At 45.0% G+C, this 27,635-nt stretch overlaps 1 protein-coding gene across 6 annotated transcripts in view; it reads right to left on the bottom strand.

Annotated features, from left to right (window-relative positions):
- CDH26 (cadherin 26) overlaps window positions 1-27,635 on the bottom strand; it is a 67,211-nt gene that overhangs the window by 38,852 nt on the left and 724 nt on the right. For 3 of the 6 annotated variants that reach the window (XM_084854313.1, XM_084854311.1, XM_084854310.1), the window contains exons 2-3: window positions 626-706; window positions 92-214 (exon numbers count right to left, since the gene is read on the bottom strand). In XM_084854313.1, the coding sequence (XP_084710439.1) occupies window positions 92-187 (96 nt within the window). In that variant the 5' untranslated portion in view covers window positions 188-214; window positions 626-706. Of the gene's footprint in view, window positions 1-91; window positions 215-625; window positions 707-25,920; window positions 26,152-27,635 lie in introns of those variants that run through there. The other 3 variants (XM_084854308.1, XM_084854307.1, XM_084854309.1) reach the window with 2 other exon arrangements.

Genomic DNA, 27,635 nt, shown 5'->3' with positions numbered 1-27,635 from the left:
GCTAATTGACTCTGGGGATCACAGCTAAAGACACAAAATACTAGGCTAAGAAAGTCTAGGTCTTGCCAAAAAGATACATTTTTGCTTTTACCTCTCCAATAAATTTTGGGAATGGCCCTTTGTCTTCCTCTTTAAGTTCCAGAGTGGTAATAACCCATCTCCTTTTTGTGCGACGTAAGGGATGCATACTGTCCAACAGCTTCAGGTCCAGATCCTGGGAGTGAAAGAGTGGATTTCTGTTATAACACTTAGGTACAAAATTATGATAGTATGCCTCTCTAAAAAAACAACACCAACACTGAAGCAGAGGGTTTTCAAATCATGTTTCAAAGAATCCTGGAGCCCTTCAGTGATAAAATTAGTAATAGTGGACAACTTCTTTTGTTCAGGATTACTATTTCATACACATGCTGTAAGCAAACAGCACATGTATGGACCCTTATGGGTTCAGGAACTAAGATGTACTCGATCTCATCAACATATAGCCACTGAATCAATAGCTCACCTCTTTATCCCAGGACATACAAGCCATTGTAAAAAATAAAAATAAAATGAGATTTGCAGATAACTTCAATCTAGATTTTAAATGCATGTTAATTACTGAAGAATTTAGCAAAGTTCTAACCTGGCTGCTTGTGTTTTGGATGGTCTTTCTTAGACTGCCGTGATCACCCAGGGCATAGTGGAAGCTGTTGACGGCAAGAACCTTAATGGATGGAGAAAGGGCTACAGTAAGAAGGATCCTATTTTACCAAAGTTGTGTTTTATCCCAATACGTTATACTGAAAATCTGACTAATTTGCCACCCACACTTGCCCAGTGTAGATTTATTCTAACCATGGCCACAAGACGGGAAGCAAGTCAGAGGGCTACGTGATTGCTCACAAGCTAATTCTCCATTCCGTGACTTGCTTTAACACCTCCATCTCTTCCAGCCATGATTAATTCTAATCAAAGTTTTCATACGCTGGATTAAAACTCTGGTTATGACGACATGCTTGGTTAGTGGCATAACCCATGGTTAGTACCAATGCAGACACAACACTACAACTTAGTTAAAACAACCTATAAGGGAATATGCATAGGAAAGAGGAGGAAGAAGGAGCATGTGAAGCCACAGCACGCTTTTTTTTAGCCATGATTAGCCATCTTGACTATTTTTTTAGCCATGATTAGATTAGAAATGTGATGTTTGCACTGTGCAGTTGGGGTTGTTATGGTAACAGGCCAAACATGTTTTGAAATCAAGTGTGCTACTGCTATAGTGTCACATAGTCCCTTTCCACTACCAAGCAGTAAGTTCCCCTATATCATATGCTTGATTCATTTGGCCTGGATTTCAAGCATCTTCATTGCACTTTCTTTGTTCCTGCTCTCTGCCCCCAGTATACGGTGGCCGAAAGGATATGGCCAAAATGATATGGAGTCGATCTATGAGGAAAGTTCTACCTTGAAGGAGGGGTGGATGTGGTGATATCCTGATTCCTTCTAACCATATTATTTTCTGAGAGCCCTCACAGTGGGGGAAATAATTATAGGAATTCAACCTACAATACAATGCTGTGGTGTTGAGTTAGACGAACACAGATTGTATTAGAGATGGTGACCTGGCTTGCAAGACATGACAACCCACAGTGGGTTGTCACCCTTGCTTGTTTCAGAGTGGCTTGTCGTGTTGTCTGAACCCAGCACATTGGCTTAATTGTGGGTTGTTAACTGCGCACATGCCACCCTGAGAACCCATGGCTTTCTGTTGGGTTGTTCAGGGTGGCTTGTTTTCAGGGTGACTTGACATGACGTGGGAACCAGGCAGCGTGGGTTCTGCATGGCTGGGTTGAAAGGACTACAGAGATGGCTGGCAAGAGCGGCAAAAAACCTGACCGCTCCTCACAGTGCCCTCCACCCCTCCTCCTCCAGCTTGGCGCTTCATATGACAGTGACTAGCTTTTTCCCGATGATGCTTTGGGAGGGAGAGCCACGTTAGTACACCTATTGTATATGTGTGATTGACTTCTCAATTTTTTTCTAAGCCCCCCCCCCCCCGCCCTGAGGTGGCGGCATTTTGGCATGAAAACAGGAGGGGACAAGCTTAAATTCCCCCTCCCAAATCACCATGGTCCCGAGTTGGGGGCATGTGCACTTACCCAGAGGTAAGTCAGTCATGCATACACACATAGGTGTGCTAGGAAGAGGAACATCGCTTGTCCCTGGCTGTGAGGAGCAACCAAGGAGGCTTTTTTTTAAGCATTAAGAAAAATACATAATACCCTCAGCCATCTCATCCTAAAAAGTAAGGTAAGCCCCACCCTCCATGCTGAAGTTATGGCGTATATCCCAACGGAGGTGTCTTGCAAGGCAAGAAGGTGGGGAGGAAGAATCTCATTACAGCAAGACTATAGATGAGTTGTGCCCAAAGGCCCCTGGGATATGTACTGGGATTGGGAGGAAGGGGGAAACAAACCATGGCAAGCTGGTGAGTGCCTGATCACCCGTCGGCAGCAGTGTGGCTTAGCAAACAATGAACCAACCCACCCACCATGGCTTGTTTTCAGCATGGCTGATTGTGATGTGTAAACTGGCCCGGTATCTTGGCTTGTGAAAAAATGCTATGAAAGCTTGTTGGTTTTTTCAGAACTCAAAATAGAAGAACTTCTACAGGACTAGGCTCGGTCTCTTCCCCACCCCCACCCCCCAACCAGGCAATAAGCTGCCACCTGTGGATAAGTACAAGCACAAACTTATTTTATTTTTTTCAAGAACATGTATGCCATATATTGGCCCTCATATCATGTGAAAGATTAAGTAATTTTTTAGCAAGTAAAGTCAGTTCTGGAGAAGTTACTTGCTTTTCCTGTTCTATTTCAGTCTCCCATCAATACAGCTAGACACATGAGTGACTTACTCAGGACTGCATCTGTTTCCCTGAAGATTATACCCAACAATAATACAATTAATTTTCAACCAGCTACATCTGGTTGTGTACAGCAAGGTTGTTTAACCAGTTTTATCAGTACAAAACTGATCTCCACGGCATGGCCCAGGTGTTTTTTTCTATTTCTGCATCTAAATATCCCATTGCATATATTGGGACATGTTTGTACTAATTTCTCTGGGTTCAGCAATTGTTTGCTCAGTATGGCTTCCATAAAGCGGCTTCCTTGATCTCCCACAAGAAATCACTCCCTGCTTTGAAGGCTGCTCGGAAATTGCACGTAGCAGCTGCGAGGACCAGACATTAACTGGTCCTATTTACTGGGACTAGGTATTGGAATCTTGCTTGTACTTAAAAAAACTGTACTGGCTTGTGGTCCTTTTCCGAACATAATCTAAAGTGATAGTGCTTACCCTTAAAGACCCACATGGCTTGGGGATTGGATACTTGAAGGAATGCTTAATCCTACACCAAATTGCCCATGCACTGATGTAGTCTTCACAGGGACGTGAGAATCATCAAAATTCGAGCTCGCCAAAGTTCTCCACATTCCATCTCGAAACTTGTTCTGACTTAAATCTGTATCAGATTGTGAGCTTTGTTTTTTTCTTTTCGCATGAAAAAAGATGAATGTTTTTGTGTGTATTTTTAAAATGTATGCACAATTATGTGCATCTTTCATATGTACTAATTTTTCTCCCGTTGATTAAAGAGTATTTGTGCACATTTTTCAAAAGTACACATTTTTTCATGTGCATCTTCAAAATGCACACATGCTTTTTGGGGGGTCCGCAAACCACATCGCAAGCTTGGAAATGTATGGACCTTGAACGCAGATTGTATCCAAGTCTGTGTTTGATCTGGGTAAAACCTGATCAAAAACAAACTGAAATGAATTTCTCATACATCCCTAAGCCTTCAGTAAGGTGTCCAAATGCAAAATAGGAGAGGGCTCCCGCACCCTCAATAGTTGTGTAGAAGATAGCATTTCTGGAATTGCCACTTCTACAAAACTAGTAAATGTTTAAGAGCCCTGTACTCTTTTGCATCTGGCCTCCCTACACTTCAGAGGCCCTCCTACGGGTATCCATCACCACTTACAGAACCCCTTCTCCAGCAAGACCACCCAGACACCTGTTTTACAGCACAATCTGATATGTCTACTCAGAAGTAAGTCTCATTTCAGTAGGAATTAAAAATGCTCAATTTTGGCTGGATTGGAACTGGTGCTTTTAATAATGGAAACACCAAATTGACTCTTGCAATACGGACTCAAGCAAATCTACGTGATTTTATCTCAATATAATTATTTTATAGCAGCAAATACTAGAAACAATGTACCAAAATCCTTCACTCTAGGTAGCCCAGGTTTTTCTGGTATAGATACATCAATCTGAGGATGTGCTAACACCAGACAGATGAGACTGTGCAATACATGAACAAACATACACAAATACTATGTTGTGCTAATGCAGCTGTTTTGGGGTGGCTGGGATGAAATAGTCCAGATCTCTTCCCACACGAGCTGCTAAGTAGAACATAGGATATTTTCAGCTTGGAAAAGAAATAGCCAAGGGAATTTATGACAGGAGTATACCACAGTCCAGACTTTGGCAGTGACAGACTTTGTATTTCTAGGCACAAAGATTACTGCAGGCACTTATGCTTCTCCTGCCCTGCATTTTCGGCTAGACAGCCAATTGCGGCTGTCTAGCCACGGGAGGGCTGAGCAGGGGAGGAGGCTGCCGTTCGACACACTGGATGAGTCATACAGGCATTTCCACCCTCCCCACCCCGGAAGGCCCTTTTCCGGCTGCTCCACGCTCCTCTTGCAAGCGTGGATGACAGGGCTGTTCCGCACTGCTCCGAGGTCGATTCCCGGAAAACCAGATATCCTATGGCTGCCTAGCCGCTTTCAAGCGGCCATAGGATTGCTCCCTCCATGACATATACATATCACAGCCACTCTGGGAAAGGAGTATCCATGCTTTATCATTTCCTTCACACTTCCATGTTTTATGGCACCGAGGCCCTCCTCGTGGTAGTCCTGCATACCAACCTCAAGGACAGATTGAGCCGGTTCACACAATGTTCATCAGCTAAACAAGCCACAGTGGCTTGTTTAAGTTGCAGAATATCCCAGACACGATTTGCATAATCACCCCTTTGGCAGCGGCTGGTCATGTCGTCCAAACCCGGGTGGCATGGCTTGTTTGAGGGGGAAACAACTCTCAAACAATAATCAATGCCACCCAGGTTTGAACAACGCGACAAGCTGCAGCCAGGCAGGTGATTATGGAAATCGTGCCTGGCACACACTGTGGCTTGTTTAGCCTACAATGATCATCCAAGCCAGGACAATGTCAGCTTTTTCAGTCTTTTCTTGTTTCCAGCAAAGCATGGAAACCCATTATGGTATTTGTGAGCCAATAGTTTAGCTCACAGGAAATCCAGGCTTCATGGGCCCTTTCCTAGTTCACATCACCACAAAATGAGTCCAAAAATGTCTCAACCAAAACTATTGCTCCACCGGAAGGGGCAGGAGGGGTATGGTCCGAAAGGGAAGAAGAGAGATAACAGCTGGCATTTGAGGAACATATTATATGAGAAACATTCACCACAGAGTAAGCATCTACAATACTCCAGTCTCTAAGAGGATCTAACAAAGATAAGTCTCTCAATGCAAAGATAAACAGCCTTGTGAAATGAGCAGCCAAACAGGCAATCATTGCTCCTATTGGCATGTTTAAAAATTCTGAGCACTAAATGGCAAGCTGGCTGGCCTACACTGCCTTTAAAAAACCTGTTGCCTAATCCACACAGCTATTTTTATAATCTTGGAATTGTTGTAGATCACAAGCTGAATATGAGCCAACCATGTGATGTGGCTGCAAAAAAGGCAAATGCTCTTTGCGCCTGCATTAATAGAAGCATAGCTTCCAAATCCTGGGAAGTACTAGTTCCCCTCTACTCAGCACTGGTTAGGCCTCATTTGGAGTACTGAGTCCAGTTCTGGGCACCGCACTTTAAGAAGGATGCAGACAAGCTGGAGAGGGTTCAGAGGAGGGCAACAAAGATGATCAGGGGACTGGAAACAAAGCCCTATGAGGAGAGACTGAAAGAACCAGGCATGTTTAGCCTTGAGAAGAGAAGACTGATGGGAGATATGATAGCGCTCTTCAAGTACTTGAAAGGTTGTCACAGAGAGGAAGGCCAGGATCTCTTCTCGATCATCCCAGAGTGCAGGACATGGAATCATGGGCTCAAGTTACAGGAAGCCAGATTCCGGCTTAACATCAGGAAAAACTTCCTGACAGTTAGAGAAACACGACAATGGAACCAATTACCTAGGGAGGTAGTGGGCTCTCCCACACTGGAGGCATTCAAGATGAGGCTCGACAGCCATCTGTTGGGGATGCTGTGACCTGGATTCCTGCATTGAGCAGGGGGTTGGACTTGATGGTCTTGTAGGCCCCTTCCAACCCTACTATTCTATGATTCTGATTTGTATGGGTAGACAACTGAATTTGTCATCTGTCCATACATCACAAAATTTTATGGCACCCTTCTATTTATTTATATATTATTTCTACAAGAACTTAATGGGCCAGGTACCTTACATGCTTGCCCCAGCACTGGTCTCTGTTTCACCACTACTTTCATTTTACAGATCAAGAACAGAGGCTGAGAGACAGTGGCTGCATTCAGACGTAACACCAAGTGCTCCTTCACACCGGGCTTTTATCCTGCAATTGAGATTGCTCCTTCACGGAAGTTTGGGGTCTCTTTACATGACGCAGTGACCCTGCTGTGACCCTCTGCTCCATTTTTAAATAGATTGCAGATAATGAGCTATCAAATTACTCCACTGTGTTCCACTTCAGTTTCCTCCATCAAAAGAGTTAAAGCAGCAAGAAGAGGCGCGAGATCGATGACAGATATTGGAAGACTCAGATGGGGGGTGGGGATGGGAAGGGAAAAAGGAAGCACATGTAAAGGGAGTCAGTTCTGATCCTGCATTTAAAACGGAAGCAGAAAGCCCCATTTTAAATGCAGGATTTTAGGCTGGTGTAGAAATATCCCCATATCATGATTTGCTGGTATGTAGATGAGTCTTGTGCCCATATGGCGCCTCATGCCCTTTCTGCAGCATTTTATTGTAGATCCCACTTGTACTTTCTGTTTTCAGGACAGAGGCTTCGAGAAGATGACAAGAGGCGCATAAATTAATAGTAACCATGGATGCTATGTTTCTCTCTTATGTTGCAATGCTATGCATGCTTACTCTGGAGTAAACCCCATTGAAAATGTTATTTAATTCTCCCAACCAAAATCCTGCTATGAAGCCTAGCAATTAGTAAATACAATGTGTGCTATTCATGTTAACTGATGCGTATCAAGACCGGATTTAAAATAACTTTATGTTGACTCTTATCAGGACATGTTCTAGAATAGTTCTTCCCTTCTCCTTTTTGTATCTGTGCAGTTAATCTCTCGTAACAAAACAAATCTCTGCGCAATACAAAACCAGCATAACAGAATGCCAAGTTTCTGTGATGTATTCCAAGGATCTGGCCCGCCCAAACAAAGAATGCAGAATTACCTGTGGTTTTTCAGTTATTTCACTAACAAGTGCCTTAAAGATGCAGCCTCTTGATCCCAAATAATTTATATGGATAGCTAAACTTTGGGGGACCCTCCAGAGCACATGGGGGGGAGGCATGCAGGAGTGCAGGGGGGAAGAAAAGAAGGGAAAGTTTACTTGCACAAGGGGAAGTCCATTTGCCTGATATTAGATGGAACATTAAGACTTAATATAAACGTCCCTGCTGGATTAGACCCAAAATCCGCCTAGTGCAGCATCCTACTTCCCATGTTAATCAACTAGAAGACTACAGGAAGCCCATGAACATGAATCAATTACATAGAATCATAGAATCATAGACCATCGAGTCCAACCCCCTGCTCAATGAAGGAATCCAAGTCACAGCATCCCTGACAGATTGTTGTCCAGCCTCATCTTGAATGCCTCCAAGTGTGGGAGAACCCACTACCTCCCTAGGTAATTGGTTCCATTTGTATTATTGCTCTAACAGTCAGGAAGTTTGTCCTCATGTTCAGCCGGAATCTAGCTTCCTGTAACTTGAGCCCATTATTCCGTGTCCTGCAATCTGGGATGATCGAGAAGAGATGCTGACCTTCCTCTCTGTGACAACCTTTCAAGTACTTGAAGGGCGCTATCCTATCTCCTCTCAGTCTTCTCTTCTCAAGGCTAAACATGCCCAGTTCTTTCAGTCTCTCCTCATAGCGCTTTGTTTCCAGTCCCCTGATCATCTTTGTTGCCCTCCTCTGAACCCTCTCCAGCTTGTCTGCATCCTTCTTAAAGTGTGGTGCCCAGAACTGGACACAGTACTCCAGATGAGGCCTAACCAGTGCTGAGTAGAAGGGAACTAGTACTTCCCAGGATTTGGAAGCTATGCTTCTATTAATGCAGTCCAAAAGAGCATTTGCCTTTTTTGCAGCCACATCACATTGTTGGCTCATATTCAGCTTGTGATCTACAATAATTCCAAGATCTTTCTCACTTGTAGTGTTGCTGAGCCACGTATCCCCCAACTTGTATCCCCCATCTTGTAACAGTGCATTTGGTTTCTTTTTCCTAGGTGCAGAACTTGCATTTATCCCTACTAAATTTCATTCTGTTGTTTTCTGCCCAGCGCTCCAGTCTATCAAGATCACTTTGAATTTTGTTTCTGTCTTCCAAAGTATTAGCTATCCTGCCCAATTGTCAGGGTGGAAACTAAGCCCATAGAGCCCCAGAGCAGTTCTGGTTCTGAGGAAGAACAGCAATCCATGGGAGAGGAGCTCACTCGTCTCTCACAAGCACAGCAGCTGGCAGAGATTCCTCCTGCCAGCATTCCTGGGAGAGATAGTGACCCTGGCAGTGAGAGAGCACTGGAGCGGGGCTTCCTGGATGCTCGGAGCAGATGCAGGGAACAGCAACAGATGGAGGGCACCGAAAGGAGGCGCTCTGCTCTTTTGGCACTAAAACAACGGTCACACCCCGAGGACCGAAGGGTAAGAGGGAGGATCTCTCCATAGCCCATAAGTTCAGAGTCTTCCCACGGTTCTCCTTCAAATGGGACCAACTCCCTTACCTGGGGCTTAGGCTACTCTGCTATCTACCCCAATGCAGCTCCTTGCTTAGTCACTAGTGATTAGTATCTGTAAGAGTCATAAAGTAATAAAGGAATAAACCCTTGGAAAGAATCCTCGTCGTCTGTGTCCTGAGCTGGCTATTGGAGGGGACTGTAAGAGGCAGCTAGGGTGCTCCTGACACCAATTTTGTGTCATCTGCAAATTTGATCAGCATTCCCTGCACCTCCTCCTCCAAGTCATTAATAAAAATGTTGAAGAGCACTGGGCCCAGGACTGAGCCCTGAGGTACCCTGTTTGTTACCTCTCCCCAGTTTGAGAAGATCCCATTGAGAAGCACCCTTTGAGTCCGATTCTGCAGCCAACTGTGGATCCACCAGATCATTGTCTCATCTAGCCCACTTTGAGCTAGCTTGCTCATCAGGATATCATGGGGCACTTTGTCGAAAGCTTTGCTGAAGTTGAGGTATATGATGTCTACAGCATTCCCACGGTCCACAAGGGAGGTTACTTGATCAAAAAATGAGATCAGATCCGTCTGGCAGGATTTGTTCTTGACAAATCCATGTTGGCTTCGAGTAATCACTGCATTGTTTTCTAGGTGCTTCCAGATGGATTGCTTTATCATCTGCTCCAGAATTTTCCCAGAGACTGATGTCAGACTGACTGGTCTGTAGTTCCCAGGTTCCTCCTTTTTGCCCTTTTTGAAGATAGGGACAACATTAGCCCTCCTCCAGTCATCTGGCACTTCACCCGTCCTCCATGATTTCTCAAAGAGAATAGACAGTGGCTCTGAGAGTTCTTCTGCCAGTTCCTTTATTACTCTAGGATGCAGTTCATCTGGCCCTGGAGATCTGAACTCATTCAAAGTAATTAGGTGTTCCTTGAACATATGCCTATTGCTCTCAAGCTGCAATCCTGCCCCTTCAGCCTGTACTTCACCTTTGCCAGGGGGGTCATAGACCCTCTTTTGGGAGAAGACTGAGCCAAAGTAGGAATTGAGCACCTCTGCCTTTTCTTTGTCATCTGTTATCATTTTGCCATCCTTATTTAATAGCTGAACCACCATTTCTTTCCTCTGCCTTTTACTATGCACGTAGCTGAAGAAAGCCTTTTTGTTGCTTTTAGCATCCCTCGCTAACCTCAGCTCGTTCTCAGCTTTAGCCTTCCTGACGCCATCCCTGCAATTCTGTGCTACCTGCCTGTACTCTTCCTTTGTTGCTTGGCCTTCTCTCCACTTCCTATATGTGTACTTCTTTGTTTTCAGGTTATCTCTAAGGTTTTTGTGAAGCCACATTGGCTTCTTCTCTTGTCTTCCACCTTTTTTTCTTGTTGGAATTGTTTGTAATTGTGGCTTGAAAATTTCCTTTTTTAAAAACTCCCACCCATCTTGGACTCCTTTTCTCCTTAGAGTCGCTTGCCATGGGACCTTACTTATCATTGTTCTGAGGTTATTAAAATCGGCTTTCCTAAAATCTAGGGTATGCATTCGGCTACACTCAGCTTTTGCTTCCTTTAGAACCAAGAACTCAAGTATAACATGGTCACTTTCCCCCAGAGTTCCTGTAACTGTTACTTTACCCACTTAGTCATCTCTGTTGGTTAGGATCAAGTCAAGGATAGCCAATCCTCTAGTTCCTTCCTCTACTTTCTGTAGGAGCAAGTTATCCGCCACACGTCAGGAATTTCCTGGAGGGGCCATGTTTTGCAGAATTTGTCTCCCAACAAATATCGGGGAAACTGAAGTCCCCCATTACTACTATATCATGCTTCCTTGAAACATTGGCAATTTGCTTTTCAAAAGTTTCATCTTCGTCTTCTCATTGATTGGGTGGCTGGTAGTAGATTCCGACCACCAGGTTCCTTTTATTCTTTGCTCCATTTGTTTTAACCCAGATGCTCTCAATGGGGCTACCAAGCTCATCCTCCTGTATTTCTGTGCAGAGATACGTATTTTTCACATATAGTGCAACCTCACCTCCCTTTCTGTTCCTTCTGTTCTTTTTGAACAAGTTATATCCTTCAATTGCTGTATTCCAGTCATGAGAGTCATCCCACCAAGTCTCAGTTACACCTATCAAGTCATAATTTCCTCCTGTATTAAGAGTTCAAGTTTGTTCTGTTTGTTTCCCATACTCTGGGCATTAGTATATAGTAGGGGTGGACGAAAGTCACTTACCTGTCCTCGAAGCTTGTACGCGGTGGGGGGGAGGCGCGTCGCTGCTCCCCCCGCGAAGTTCAGGCCGGGGGGGGAGGCTTCCTGCCTCGCCCGGCCGAAATTCAGGCCGGGGAGGAGGCGCCTCGCCTCGCCCGGCCGCGAACTCAAAAGTTTTTTTTTTTTTTTTAAACGCCCCCGTGATAGGCTACGTGACGATTAACGTAGCCTATCACGGCTAGATCTGCAAAGTCAGCCGTGATAGGCTACGTTAATCGTCACGTAGCCTATCACGGGTGACTTTAAAAAAAAAAGCGCGTACGCAAACGGCGGCCCCCATAGGGAGCCACCATTCGCATTCCTTATTTGGTCGCTGTAGTCTACGTAAATCTTTACGTAGACTACAGCGACCAAATAAGGAACGGGAATGGCAGCTCCCTATGGGGGCCGCCATTATCCGTACGTGCTTTTTTTATTTTTTTAAGTCACCCGTGATAGGCTACATGACGATTTACGTAGCCTATCATGGCTGACTTTGCAGATCTAGCCGTTATAGGCTACGTTAATCGTCACGTAGCATATCACGGGGGCGTTTTTTTTTTTTTTTATTGGAATGGCGGGGGTGGCAGCCGGTCGAAAGACCGGCTGCCGCTCCCGCCCCGGACGAACACCCGCCGAACCGCCGGCCGGACCCGCTGCTGGGAGGGACATTCGGCAAAGGTAAGTCCCGTCCCGGGGGGGGGGTGCGGAGAATTTCTCCCCGAAACTTGTTCAGGGGGCCGAACACGTTGGCGCTCGGCCCCCCAAAGTTTCGGGGAGAAATTCTCCGCCATCCCTAGTATATAGACCTCGAAGATCATGTGCTTCATGGTCTGGCTTTCTTCCTACATGTTTTTGAAGACTATTATTGGGCGCTATTAGAGATGTTCTCTCTGTTGTGGTGCATGAGCACAACAATGGATATCCATTGTTATCCCCAACTTTTCGTCTCCCTTCCCCATAGCATTCAGTTTAAAGCCCTCCTGATAAAGTTCTCCATGCTGTGGCCAAACACATTCTTCCCAGCATTTGTGAGGTGCAACCTGTCCCTTGCCAACTGCCCATCTTCCAGGAAGTATAGCCCGTGGTCCCAGAATCCAAATCTCTCTCGTCGGCACCACCTTCATAGCCAGTCATTCAGCTGGAGTATTTTTCGTTCCCTTTCTATCCCTCTTCTGACTACTGGAAGAATGGATGAGAAAATGATCTGGGCCCCAGAGTTGTTGAGTTTCCTTCCCAAAGCTTCAAAGTCTGACGTGATTTCTTCGTAGTTCCGCTTGGCGGTATCATTTGTTCCCACATGGATGAGAAGGAAGGGATACCTGTCAGTGGGCTTTATGAGTGCAGGCAACCCTTCAGTCACCTCTCTAATCTGTCCTCCTGGGAGACAGCATACCTGGTGGGTCCACAGGTCTTCGCGACATACTTGGGTTTCGATCCCATGCAGCAAGGAGTCTCCCATTACTACTACTCTTCTCCTCTTGTTGTTGTAGGCCTTGGTTTCATCACCTCTGCTTGACTGGCCTTCAGCCTTTTGCTTCTCTCATGAAGGTTCCCCTGTAATTCTTCCCCTGCAGGCTGTCCTCCAGTCTCATCTTCAAGTACCTGGAAACGGTTCCCTAGTTCCACTGCCTCCACTGGTGTAGAGTGGCTTCTAGTTCCTCTGCTCCTGTCACCCTTTTCCAAGGAGTACCCTCTACTTCATTTTTCCTCATCTCAGCATTTCCCTCTTCTGCCTCAGCTTGCTGTTGCTCTCCTAGCTCCTGTACTTTGCTTTACTGCTGTAGTTCCACCATTCTGTCCAAGAACTCTTCATGTTCTCTTATTCCCTGGAGGGTCAACAGTCGCCGCTCCAGTCCTCTTACATTTTCTTCCAGCAGTATGATCAACTTGCACTTGTTGCACATGTAGGCCATGCTGATTTCAGGCAAGAAAACAAACATGGCACATACCTAGGGATGGCGGAGAATTTCTCCATGAATCTTCGGGAGGCCGGGTGCCGACACATTCCGCCCCCCGAAAGTGTTGGGGAAATTCTCCGCCGGCCCCCCGCCCCCCCCCCAGGATGGGACTTACCTTCGGCGAATGTCCCTCTCGGCGACGGGTCCCGGAGGTGGTTCGGCGGCGGTTCGGCAGGGGCGGCGGCCGGTCTCCCGACCGGCTGCCGCCGCCGCCATTACAAAATAAAAAAGTACAGTAAAAAACACACACACACACACCCGTGATAGGCTACGTGACGATTTACATAGCCTATCACGGCTAGATTTCCAAAGTCAGCCGTGATAGGCTACGTAAATCGTCACGTAGCCTATCACGGGCGACTTTGGGGGGGAAAAAGCGCGTACGCAAATGGTGGCGCCCCATGGGCGCCGCCATTTGTGTTCCTTATTTTGGCACGTCTAGTCTACGTAAAGATTTACGTAGACTACGGCGAAAATAAGGGCAACGCTAATAGCATTCCCTTATTTTCACCGTGTATGTAAATCTTTATGTAGACTAGACGTGCCAAAATAAGGAACGCAAATGGCGGCGCCCATGGGGCGCCGCCATTAGTGTACGCGCTTTTTTTTTTCCCCCAAAGTCACCCGTGATAGGCTACGTGACGATTTACGTAGCCTATCACGGCTGACTTTGGAAATCTAGCCGTGATAGGCTACGCAAATCGTTATGTAGCCTATCACGGGTGTGTGTGTTTGTTTGTTTACTTTTTTTTCGCGTCCGGGGAGATGGGGCACTCCTCCCCGGCCTGAATTTCGCCGGCGAGGGATGGGGCGCCTCCCCCCCCCAGCCTGAATTTCGGCCGGGAGTGGCGCGGTGCCTCCCCCCCTTGCCTGAACTTTGGGGGGAGAACCAAAGCGCCTCCCCCCCACCACGAAGCAAGCTGCAGGACAAGGTAAGTCCCTTTCGTCCATCCCTACACATACCTTACAGGTCACCACCACTGGAGAGTCTTGTCCTTCCATAGCCTTTCTTCCCTTTTCGTGTCTAGCTTTCTGATTGTTCTAGAGTAGCCTGTGCCTGGTCCTCTACTCACTGAAGGTTAAAAACAGAGTCCCACTGGTATGGAAGTGTGTGTTACAAGACAAATAAATGAAAAAAATGTTTGTAAAAAGTGTTATAATCATCAATGCATAATCTTTTGATTACTTAAAAAACTGCTCACTTCCAATTAATTAGGCAACAGATGTGGGGAAAAATCTTTGGGTTTTTTGCATTTTCTGGAACTATTTGAAACAAGACATAAGGAATACCAAATCTCCAACAATAACTTTGATTATTTCTTGTTGCATCCAAACACAGTATATCTTCATCCATGAACACTATGTCCCAACTTAATTTTTGTTGACCTGGAATATTTTTGTCCACCATATTCTTGCCATTATTATTGTGGCTGCTGTAAGAAGGTTCCATATTAAAGTATGGTGCTCTTTATTCACAGGGTGTTTCTTTTTAAAGTAAACTTAGAGTAAGTCACTTGGATAATAGGGACAGTCTATACCCAATATGCTACTGCTTTCACACATGCACACCCACACACACCCAGAAAGGCCAAAGTTTGACACAGTGCCATCGTGACACGTAACAGTTCCCTACGACTTCAGAGCTTCTCAAATACTAATAAATAACTAATTATACCCAAAGTCTGCTCAGGTAGTATCACTGTTACCACTCTCTGTTTGCTATATTCCCCTGGCTAGGCTAGGTGCACGTGATCTTTATAAATCCAGTCACAGCAGGCAGGTCTAGGATAAGATGTCATGGGGGAGGTCTGTAGGGAAGGAATCTCTAAAGTCAAGCCACAAGGTCCTCTGAATATTCAAAACAGGGCTTATTTATTCATAGGCAAAAAGGCAGATTTACAGACTGAAAACAAGGATTAACATACATTGAACAGAAACAAAAGAAACAAACTGGCTATAATCCCTAGCTACATTAACTCTAACCATGAGGTCATTTAGAGGGTAGTATAAGTGTGTGTGTGTGGGGGGGGGTGGTTTAGACAACTGCCACAGGTTACGGTGGCTTATTTAAGCTACAATGCTTTATTTAAGCCTTATTTGAGCCATGGTGGGTTGCGGTACATGCCAGTGGCCATTTTTAATATTCAAGCCATAGCAGGCAGTCATCGTGGCTTATCGTGACGTCCCAACCCAGTGCAGGGTGGGTTGATGGCATGGTTAACAAACCACCCACAACCCTAAAACAGCCCATGAGTTGTGGGTTGTTTGCTAACCACACCAACAACCCACTGTCGCTGGGTTCAGACACCATGATAAGCCACACCGACTTTCAGCTGCGGCTTGAATATTCACAATGGTCATGGTGGCCTGTGGTGATTGTGTGAACCAGGACAGAGGAACAAGCAGACAAAGACAGGCTTATGTGAAATCCACTTTCACTCTCTCTCCGATTAACTGCCACTCCCTAACTGACAAGTTCCAACTGCCAGTGAGGCTGTGCTCTACCCCCCTCTCCTCCCTGATTCTGTCATGGAGGAGGGGCCTCCTTCTTGACAGACAGCTCCTCAGGCCCAGCTGCCAAGCCTGCCACAGCACTTTGTTATAGCCCCTAAGGATTGCATCCAATGGGTTGCATAAGTCCCATTCATTTCAGTGGGTCTACTTTAACTAGGACTAAAATTGGACATAACTCTAAATATGCAAAAGAGTGAGCATTATCAACCTTACAACTCCAGAAGATGTTTGAGCAATAGAAAATAGTATAGTATCACCAGCGTATGATTTCGAAAAAGTTCTTCTAAAGTTACACAAACTGAAATATACATACCATACCCTGTTTCACATAAACAAGACTATACTTCATTAGAAATCGATGTATATATTATATATTTATAAGGTTTATATATCTCTTTCCCATCATTTAGCTTGATCTTCCACTATGTCCAAGTTTATAAAAACTAGAGTTGTGCACAAATGGCCTCTCAAAATTCTTCAGCCTATTCGTGGACAGAGAAACTGGGGGCGGGGGGGCAATTTCAGAGAATTTCTCCCACAGGTTTTTGGGTTTTTTTACCATTCTCATTCAATTTGATAGAAAATAAATTGCTTTTGAAAAGAAATTCAAAGGAGGAGAAATTTCAGAGAAATTCTCATGGGTTGGGTTTAGGGTTCTTGTCTTTATTTTACTTATGAGGTGGCTGTGGTGTGTGTGTGATTGTCCTGTCTTTCACTGTACAATAATCTCTGTGGCAGGCAGCCTGTAGCCTGCTCAACTCCCCCAGACTTCAATTAAAGCTACTATGAGGAAGACATGGCCCAATCTACACTCACGGTTTGTCACGCTTCCGAAGAAGTTTCCGCCTCCCACGGTGCACATGATGTTCACGCTGCATCGTTTCTGAGCCGCAAATGTTCTTTGACCTGTTATCGTATTCATTTCCCTGAAATACCATAATATACAAGTAGATTTCCATTCATATAGTCCAATGTTTCACTTCGGGTACCGTATATAGGTGTGGTACCCGTCCTTATACGGCTGATCTCGTATTTCCCTACTGGCCAATCAGAGCTCTCAACGCCTCCATCTGCTCTTCGGGCAGCTTCTAGCATCGGTAGCTCACTTCCTTGTGTGTTCACCCATAGTTCTCTCTCCTCTCCGAGCTAAATTTTTCATACAGTACTTTTTTCTCTTTGGCTCTTCAAAGAAACGGAGAATGTCTAGGGACAATCTAACTTCATTCCAGACAGGCAGCAACCGGGTCCCACTTGCACAGACACACGCACACACAGAGACGTGCGCGCGCACACACACACGCACACACACACACAGGAAAAAGGGAAGGCGGCAGCTTAAAATACAGCCATGTGCAGATTCTGATCTTCATATCACGCCAAAAATACAGCACACGGAAAGCGCAGTCTCTCCGAAGCTTCAACGTTTTGGGAAGTCAAGCTGACAGACATAAAAAGGTAGCTTGAAAAACGTCCTGGGATCTCAATCCATATTTCCTTGCTCCATTGTCATCCAAACGCTACTACACTGCTAAAAAAGAAGATGTGTTTGTTCTGTCTCTGTTTTGTGGCTTGTTAGGCATCTTTAATCCGGTCCATGTTTTCTGGTCAAACTCTGGGAGGTGCACTGCCTGTGTTCTTTTCAAGAAGGGAGGGAAATCCCAATGAAAGCAAATTCCCTTCAAGGATTCTTTCTGATTTGGAGGTGACAGAGTATCTGCATGTACCTGAGTACACTGCCTTTCCCACCCGAATAAGGAGACCCCCCTGCCCCCCCACCCCATCAAAGCACAAAACTCATCTTTGTCCAAGTATGCACACTAAGAATCCCAGATCTGCTGCTTCACCTCAAATGGTGTGAAAAATCATATGAAATCAAGAGGATCCTTGCCCTGGATCCCAGCTTTTGCACCATGGCTGCGCCCATGAGTGGCACATCTGTGATTTTCCTGGTTCAGTCCATGGAGGCAGATGTGCTCTGTGACATGATGGTGTTTGGGTCTTTTAAAAATCATGAGGATCACTGGAGATCCCTGCCTCAGATCCCTGCTTTGGGGCTGTGGCTGCACACGTGGTGGTTTGGGGGGGGTCTCCCTTTAAAAATCATATGGAATAACGAGGATCCCTTTTTGATTTCATGGATCCTTGTTTTACTTTTTTCCCAATGTGTTTACTCAATGTGCTTACAGCCAATGTGTTTACTCAGAACTAAGATTTGCTGTGTTCAGTGGGATCTTGGAGAAACCTTGTGGAATTTACAGCTTAAGCCTGTGCATGTCTACTCAAAAGTAAGTCCTATTGAGTTCAATGAGAGTTACTCTCAGGTAAGTGTGTATTAGTTTGAAGGCAAGAATGCTATCAATCGGTGTTTCTCCTCTCTGCAGGCAACCTCCCAGTAAACAACCTTTCTGGGATGCCCATGAAAGGAACTGGAGCCCTTCTATGGAATTCCAGGAACTGCATCTTCTCAGCCACCTCGGACAGGGTAACCCAAAGCAGAAGCAATATTATCCAGTTTCATTCCAGAGAGGCTTCACTGGGTCCCACATACACAGGCACATGCACACACACACACAGGAACACAAACACAGAGAAAATAGGGAAGACTGACAGCTAAAAATACAGCCATGTACAGATTCCGATCTTCATATCATGCAAAAAAAAATACAGCACACGGAAGGAGCAGTCTCTCCGAAGCACTGAAGTTTTGGAGAGTTAAGCTGGCAGAAAAAAAAACCCGATGGGGCCAGGTGCCGAAACAGTTAACACTAAGGTCCTTAGAACAAGGAAGGAGGGAGAGATGGCGGGGAATTGGGAGAACCAGTAAAAAGAGACTGCTCCCCTTCCACAATCCGCCCACTTCTGCCTCATTGAAGACTCTCCTATTGAATAGTATGAATCAAGGTTACGGTTTCAAGGAAGTACTGAAACAGGGAAACGGACCGAGTGTGAATTATCACGTTTTAATACGATTAGATGAACCGCGATATTCTACCGGCTTCATTGCGATTACGTGCGAAGTGTAGATTGCCCCCAAAAGGCAATTCCTCCCATGGGGCTTTTTCAGTTCAGAAAGTGCCAGGTGGCCTAGGACGCTGCAGAACAATGGAAAGATGTGTGATAGAGGGAGAAAACACACACAGCACCCTTGGCCACCTTGCAGTGATTAGGGAAGCTCAAAAATACCACCAAAAGAAATTCAAAATTCTGCCTCAGAAAAGTGGAAGCCTCAACACAGTTGATGCTGTTGCCAGCTACAGAAGCAGTGCAGTAAACCAAAAACCCTTAGCTAAAAAGAAATTACCCTTGGCACAACCTCAGCCAACAGTGAGCCTTATCTGTGAGAAACTGTTGGAGAATTTCTCACCCCCTAGCAGAAATTCAGTGAAATTGTCCCCCCAGTTTCTCTGCCCACAAACAGACTGAAGAATTTTGAGAGGCCATTTGCACACAGCTCTAATTTATAGTTTTCTAGCTAAGGTATGCAAGTACTGAGAGCAGCAATTGTTTACTTAGAAAAGAAGGTGTATGACATATACGTATGATCATGAGAGTAAAACAGAAATTCTGTAAGGTAACAAACTGGCAGCACAGAAGTATGTTGAAGAAAAAGAATAGCTAGCATTTTCAAATATTCATAGAATGAAAAGAAATTTGTGGGGAAATGTTTCTAAAATAGACTAAAGAAACATTTGAATATACATCCAACCACAAGGTAAAGAGATCATACAGTACAGTAGAGAGAAGCACATTAAAGAAGCGTTGAAGAAATATACCCTAAAAGAGGTGGGAAGAATCTGTCAGCAATCCAGGAAAGCATAAAGCTAAGTTGTTCCATTAACCATCAAAAACTATGGTCAGAACAAAGCAGTGATAAGGGAAAGAGAGAAAATCAAGTTCACTTCAGGTTAGGCGCATATTAACAAACAGTCCGAAACGGAGAGACAAAGAAGAATGGAAAGAATAAAAGGGGGCGGGGGAGGGAGATATTTTTAAAATAGACAGAAGTAAAAATCAAACTGCGAAAGAAGTGAATATAGAAAATGATAAGGCTTTGTACAACAGTCAGAAGGTAGGTAACTGAGAGAGTTACGGTTACTTACATACAGAGAGAGGATTTATTTTTAAAAGGTGGGAAAATGTCAAGTGAAGAAGAGACCAAGGTGTGTAGGTGTATTATAGAGGGTGTATTATAAAGGCAGTCAGATTTACTATGGGTGTCTCTACATTAAGCAACCCCCCCGCAAAAATCCACATCCTTTCCGGAGCTTCCTGCTTTCGGTTTCTTTGTGGGATTAGGAAGGGCTCTTTTACATGGCAGACCCGTGGTTTAAACTGAGGGAGTGCCTCCCTCCCTCCCTGGCACGTGTGCAAGGAGTGGGGGGGGGGTCTTGTTTTTGTAGCTTAACGTCTGCTGTACTGTTTTCTTGCAGCCCCCAGGAAACCTCTTACTTCTGAGTAGACATAAAATGTAAGACTGTGCCATAGGTCTGCAACCTTTGGCATACTTACATGGCAGTAAACCCCATTGAACTCAATGGGACTTACTTCAGAGCAGACATAAGATCGCCCTGTAAGTCTGCAACCCTCGGCGCACTTACTTGGGATTAAGTCCCACTGAACTTAATGGGGTGCTCTGAATGGACAGAGCACGTTGCTTCTGAGCTTGGTGGGGTGGGGGATCAAATGTGTCTCCCTTTGTTGCAGGGAGGAATTTTACCCTCTTCTCCCCCCAGCTGAGAAATGTGCTCAAGCATTTACATGGCAGACACCTGGGAATCAAGGAAAGTCCTTCCTCAGTAAGACTTGAGTGGAGGCAGGAGTTGCAACTGGTGGGCGATTCTTACGCTCGCGCCTGTCAAATTTGCTCCTGCACGCCCTGCAGCCCATCCTCAATGCCTTCTTTCCTGACCGTGTCCCCAACAACTGAAAACAAACGCTCACAGCAGGCAGACACAGCGGTTTCTTCCGCTAATGAAGAATTTCAGGGGGAGGTCATGGCACTCCTGTTCCGTGGGCTGGAAAAAGTACGACATGTTTTGCATTTGGGGAAATCACGGGATAGGCTGGGGAAAATTGCAGGAGACACCCTGGAGGGTAACAGTGTCATCTAAAGAGCCCGCAAACCTCCATGACAGAGCCATCTCAATAGCAGGATAAAAGCTCCATGTGATGAACCCTTATAGAAAAAGAATAAAACAGCAACGAAAACCTGACCAGATTAATGTTCATTTAGCAGATATAACGGACAAAACTGTGGAAAATTAGAGTGTTGCAGGATCACGTATTTATTTTCACACACACACATGCACACACAGTCCTTCGGAGAGCTATACACAATTTGGTTGGATCCAGAGTGCATCATGATTAACTTATCCTATTAATTTCAATAGGACCCAGCTTCAACTCAGTCTGGATCCAAACCATCATCCTCAATTTTTATATAGGCAATTTCATATGTCAATATGGCTCAGCCAAACATATCAGGTTGGAGTAATGAGACAACCATTCCACAACATGCTTTCACAATGCAAATGTCATTGTCCCTTCAGTCGAGTGTCCCAGATCTTCACAAAAGTCCTGAAGTGATGAGCATTCTCCTTCACAGCATTTCCTAGAGAATATTCAACAGTACAAGAGCACACTCTTGTTTCTATCTGTGGGAGTCAATTTAAAGCACTCTACTTGGTCATGGAATATTATATATTGGTTTTGAATACAGGGAACAGTAACTCATAACAAACTGAAATCCTGTAGAGCAGTTTGTGTCAGCCTAATCGGTGCTTAAAAATGAGAACTATTGTATGCAATTTTTTAAAAAGGAAAGAAAGAGGGGAAAAGGGGGAAAAAAGGTGGGTGCCAACTTATTCATGTGCTTCTCCTTGTATAATCTAAATATAACTCATGCCATGAAGGAATTCATATAAGTAATTAGTAATAATAATAAAAGTCAGTGTGGTGTAGTGGTTAGGGTCTTTGATGGGGACTGGGGAGACCCGAGTTCAAATCTATGAATCTCAGTGACTGGCCCAATGTCACCCAACATCTCTCAGTCTAATCTACCTCAAAGGGTTGTTGTGCGAATAAAAGGGAGGAGCCATGTATGCCATACTGAACTCCTTGGAGGAAAGGTGAGACATAAATATAATTAGTAATTGTAATTTTTAGTGTAAGTTGGGATCTCTCATTATTGGCTCTTTCTGTTGAACATTTCCTTGCACTTACCACCCCCACCCCCAACACACACACCTGAACAGAGTCGTTTTCTGTTATTTTACCCATTACCATTTTCCTGATTTCTTCCATTTCCTTGTCTATCTCATCTAAAAACATGAAATGCTCAGTGAAAGTCTGGCCATTGCTATAGTTTTGAGAGCCGGTGTGGTATAGTGGTTAGAATGTTGGACTGTGACTTAGGAGATCTGGGTTCTGGTCCCCACTCTGCCATGAAGCTCACTGGGTGACTTTGGGCCAGTCACTAACTCTCAGCCTAACCTATTTCACAGGGTTGTTGTGAGGATAATATGGGAGGAGGGCTATGTGAGCCACCTTGGGTTCCTTGTGAGAGGAAAAAAGGTGGGATAAGAAGAAGAAGAAGAAGAAGAAGAAGAAGAAGAAGAAGAAGAAGAAGAAGAAGAAGGGTTGTTTTGTAATTACAATCATAAAAGTTTGCTGGGAAACCCCACGTGTAGTTTATGCCCCTTTCCTGGAGTTCTTCCGTTATGATTCCTAATTTCTCCTTAGTTGTAGGTGCTATATCAGACAATAGTGATATTCTAGGGCCTATTGCTACCCCTTAGCACTGATGGACAGTATTTAATATGGGCAGTTTAATCCTACCAGTAGGTGCAGGGAGATTCAATGGCTGAGGAACTTACAGCTGAAGGCATATCCAAAGCCCTGATGGACTCATGCCACAGGGCAGAAGGAAGGGAAGAGATGGGGTTTTTTTTCCTTTTCTTTTCTGGTGGGTTGTTTTTGCTTGTTTTTTTGTTTGTTTGTTTTTTACTTTTATGGTTTCCTTCTCTTTGGTTGCAATGGGAGGGAAATTATGTATGCCAGGTCCACAACTGTCATACATTTTCCCCAACTCGAGGGGCATGGCAGAGGAACGGGGAAACTATTGTTCCTGAGGATCCAAGCATTCTCACAATCCGACCCAAACACACACACACACACACACACACCCCGCTAAACATCCCCTTTTAAGCTTTACTAATGGAGAAGCTCTGGCATCAGACAGGCAAGGACTGTGGAAGTTTCCGTGGTGGCTGGAAGAGTGTTTGCAAGTTTGGATCTCTCCCTCTGACGCTGGACCGTCCTCCAAGGGGGAGATCTCAAATATCCTACAGCTACTGGGATGCCCTCCTAGGCACCACAGGACCGCAGCCTGTCTCATCCTAAAGGATTCTACTAACCTACCTCCAGGGGTTAGCTGAGCTGCTATTTAGAGTTTATTCCCCACATAGATTCCAGACAGATTAGGTTCTCTCAGCTTCTAGACCTAACACCTTACTGAGTTTTTTTTTTCCCACAATGCCAAACCGTCCTTTCCTTTTTCATGTATTCTATTCTTCCAAGAGTGAAGTTATTTTCTGCAAATAATTTTTGTTTGTCTAGCAAACATTCTGAACAGATCGTTCAATATTCTCTCCATGTACTTTAAAGTCTTAGAGTTTTATTAATATTCCCTTTCTCCTCTTCCTCATTTGCTTAATTTGATTTATAGCATCTTCATAGTGACTAATATTTCTGTCTTAGATCTCCATTATTTTAATCCCTTGTTTACCTTTCTGGGTCAATTATTTTTATCTCTATTTTCTGAGATCTATTTTACTTATACATTAGGTTATTCTTTGGCTTTCATCCATTTGTTTCCTCAGTAGCTTTGCTTTATTCCTATACTTTACAATTGCACAGTAACACTCAGCAGTTACCATGATTGCAATATAATACTAAGAAATTATACATCTATATTATGTTGCACTCTCCATGCCTTCTCAGGCATATATAATGAAATCTAATTCAGGGTCTGTAATATGACACCGTACAGATAATATTTTGTTGTAGTTAAGTTTCTTTACTTTTTTTTTTCAAATTGTCTTTGTAATAACTTCCTTACCTAATTTATGAATAGAGAATATTTCCTCAAATCATTCTATGGAATGTGTCTAGTCCTCTAAATAAGGGCCATTTAACACCTACTTTTCTTTTACCAGTTTGCCCTTTCCTCGACACACAAGATTTAATAGATATCTGGCTCTGTCTACCATTTCCCATGACTGTTGCATGAAGCTGTTGGTTATCTTCATTATTAGCAGATATGTTAAAAATGAACAAAGTACATACAAAATCCATGAATGGCAGACACTCTTCTAAGCTGGTGTGTGTTAGAACACAAGCATGCAGCATATTAAAACAACGAAATAATCCTTCTGCAAATTTCATTATTTTATCCTCTGCAAATTTCTGCAGATTTTAATCAGTTGAAGCTCATGCACACTGTTAACAACCATTCTCTTTATCAGGCAACATCCCCTTGTCTAAAAATTCTATCCAGATTATCATGGGGATCTCTACACCTCAAGTTTATTGCGCATTCATGGTTGCCCACTCACTGAATTGTGCAGGTCTTTTACATGACATCGGCACTGTCCAGCCATTATTCCACTATTTCCTCCCACCTATTCCGTGTTTTCCTCAAATGGAAAAAATTGGGTATTTTTCAAGATATGTGCAAATGGAGCGCTGTGTCCTCCCTGTGTATTTCTCCCCTAGGGTGAATGAAGCGCTGAGTGTGGTTGTTGGAGGCGTGGTCATGCTGTTGAAGGTGGTGACGAAGGTCTGATGGGGTTCAGCCTTCTTGTTCCTGCGCCATTTTGGCTCCTCGACATTTTCAGCCTGCCTGGTCAAAACAGAGCAGGAGAGCAGCAGAACAGCAGAGCGGCAGTGAGGGGGGGCAGCAGAGCAGAGGAGCAGCACAGGGGCTGAGTGGCAGGGACTGGCCAAAAGCATGGCAGAGGGAGGCGGGGCCCAGGGAGATCGGCATGTCAGTTCCCATCCGCCAGTAATGTGCAAGGGGAGGGAAAGGGGCAGGAACCCAGGGGCAAGTATCGCTAAACCTGGAGCGCGTGCAATGCCTCTTCTCGGAAACATAATGCTATAGGAATGGCCATCTACAGAGAAGAAAGCGCGCGTAAAGGGAATCAGTTTTGATCCTGCATTTAAAATGGAAGCGGAAAGCCCCGTTTTAAATGCAGGATTTTAGGCTGGTGTAGAAATCCCCCATATCTCAACCTGATAAGCCAAGGTATGAATGAGCATTTTGCCTGCACATGCAGCCCCTTCACTCCTCCCTTTGTGTGAGCCAGCAAATAAATCAAGAAGTCTTCAATTTTATCCAAACTGGGCAACGATGGTTAAACAAGCCATGGTTGAATATCCTTACTTGTTCAAAAGTTGTCAACACACACAACACTCAACTCTGGAGCAGATGAAAGTAGCTCTAAGCAGATGCAGAGTGCACTTCCATCACCCGATTACAGAGCACCCAGCCATGTCAGGGAAAAGGTGGCTTTCAGAGCAGAGGCTGACATTCCCAAGGAATTGGGAGTCCCACCCTCCTACCCACCCAATCCCACTTCCCAGGAATTAATCTCCCAACTTTGGTGCACAGCCAACGAAAAGAACAGAGTCTTGTGGCACCCTAAAGACTAACAAATGTATTCGTGCATAAACTTTAGTGGAGTAGAGACAGTGGGGGCCTGGTGGCTCCGATTTCGGTGGGGCTGTGAACCAGAATTCGGTGGGGCTATTTTGGGGAAAGAGTTCAGCACCTTGGAGAGCTCCTTTAGAGTTCTGGCTGGTTCTGACTGAAACCCAGAACGCATTCACAGCCTCGCCGAAATCAGAGCCACCAGCCCCAGCGGGCTAGAGTCCACTTCATCAGATGCATGGATTCTCACGATGCCCTCACGAGTGCGTTTTGTCGCTCACAGTGCCACGAGCCTCGCCTTTGCCGTTTTTGCTGCAACCAACTAACTTGGCTTCTCCTCTGGCAATCGCAGCCAATGAAAGTTAGAACCAGGCAACGCGTTTCGCCTCCGTAGCGTCACAGCCCGATCTCCGACTAATCTCCACCCGGACCTCCTTCCCACCCTTCCTACCGCCAGGTGGAAAAGCGCAGCGCTGGAGACTCGCCCGCGTCCCGCGGCCACAGAAAAGGCGCGCCCCGTCTCCATCGTTGCCACGCGCTCGCCCGCCGCTAAGGCTGAGACGGCCCCGCCGCCGCCTTCGCCTCCTCTCTCTCGTTGCGGAATTAGAAAGAGAGCGATCCACCTTCTTCCCCCGCCCTGTAGGAGGAAGATGCTCCTCCCGCCCCGCCTCGCTCCCCGCCCCGCCGGGATCCGCTCAGCCAGCAACGTCCTGTAGTGGGGAGTTCCTAAGAGGGGGAGCGCAGGGACAATCAACTCACAGCCCCATAAGGAGGTAGAAAAAGGCTTCTTGGAGGTGTTGGTGAACTTGCTGCCCACGCACCCCACCCCCATCTCTTCTCCATGCTCATTAGACACCCGCTTCACCCACTAAAGAAACAGATCCGAATACTTATTTGTCTGACATCTTTTTACACCCCTGCTTCCCCACTAAAAAATGCTCAGGGCACCTTACGAGGTCCTTGGTTTCGTTTTTTTTAAAGACAAATAAACCAAACCAAAGGACCACAGGAAAAGAAAGGCCTTTGTGCTGCAATAACATCATGGAGCATGTACAGAGTGCCTTTCCTCTCTTCCTAAATGTACTTAGGAGAGAGGAAACCAGTTCTTTCAGTCTCTCCTCACAGGGCTTTGTTTCCAGTCCCCTGATCATCTTTGTTGCCCTCCTCTGAACCTTCTCCAGCTTGTCTGCATCCTTCTTAAAGTGTGGTGCCCAGAACTGGACACAGTACTCCAGATGAGGCCTAACCAGTGCTGAGTAGAGGGGAACTAGCACTTCCCAGGATTTGGAAGCTATGCTTCTATTAATGCAGCCCAAAAGAGCATTGGCCTTCACATCATGTACAGAATGCCTTTCCTCTCTTCCTAAATAATGTACTTAGAAGAGAGGAAACGAGGCTAAAAGTTTGCAAAATAGAGGATGCAATCCTGTAGTTAGAAACTATCCATGTAGACCAAAACAATATTCCAGGAATAAATCATATTCCTGTATAGACAGATTATATGTTCACTTACCCAGATGTTCTGATCTGTGATCAGAGTCTCCTGTAGTAAGTTTTTAAAGTTAAATTATAATTGTTAAGTTGGTAATGAATTGATCAGTTGAGGTTCATTCTGAAATCAATAGTAAGCTAGACCTTGACTGCTCGGACAACTCTATTATAAAGATACCTGGACATAGAACACTGGATTTATCAGCATTGTTTAAGTTAAACTACGATAAATATACTGAAAACATCAAACATGATGAAGCCCTTTGAAACTTTGCTGGTTTTCATGGATTGCCACTATTAATACTTCTGTACCATAATCTTTCTGGTACTGCCAATCCATTCAAATTGCACGGTTAAGACTTTGGATCTCACACGATAAGGGGAACATGTATTTCTGGTTAGAACAAGAAATGACTGCAGTCCCCACAGAAGCTTTGGCCTTGGTTGATGGGGAAAAACAAATAAACCACAAATGTGAGACATTCTGTCAGTGCTGGGCTTATAGGCAGCCATGGAGAGGAAGGCAGACACGGTGTTTACCTGTTGTTGCTTGAGCGAAGTCCCAGTCTGACCTAGAAATCTTTATACGCCTTCCAGGTCAGAGGGAGCCAATGGAAGGACTGAGGGAGCCAATGGAAGGACTGAGTGGTTGGAGTCACTCTGGCTCCCATGAAT

Source organism: Heloderma suspectum, chromosome 4, assembly GCF_057233095.1.
Source record: "Heloderma suspectum isolate Gila_16-S chromosome 4, 16-S_ref, whole genome shotgun sequence".
In the NCBI taxonomy this organism is placed as follows: Eukaryota; Metazoa; Chordata; class Lepidosauria; order Squamata; family Helodermatidae; genus Heloderma; species Heloderma suspectum.
Note: the sequence above shows the minus strand (reverse complement) of the source record. Positions and strands in the feature narration are given on the sequence as shown.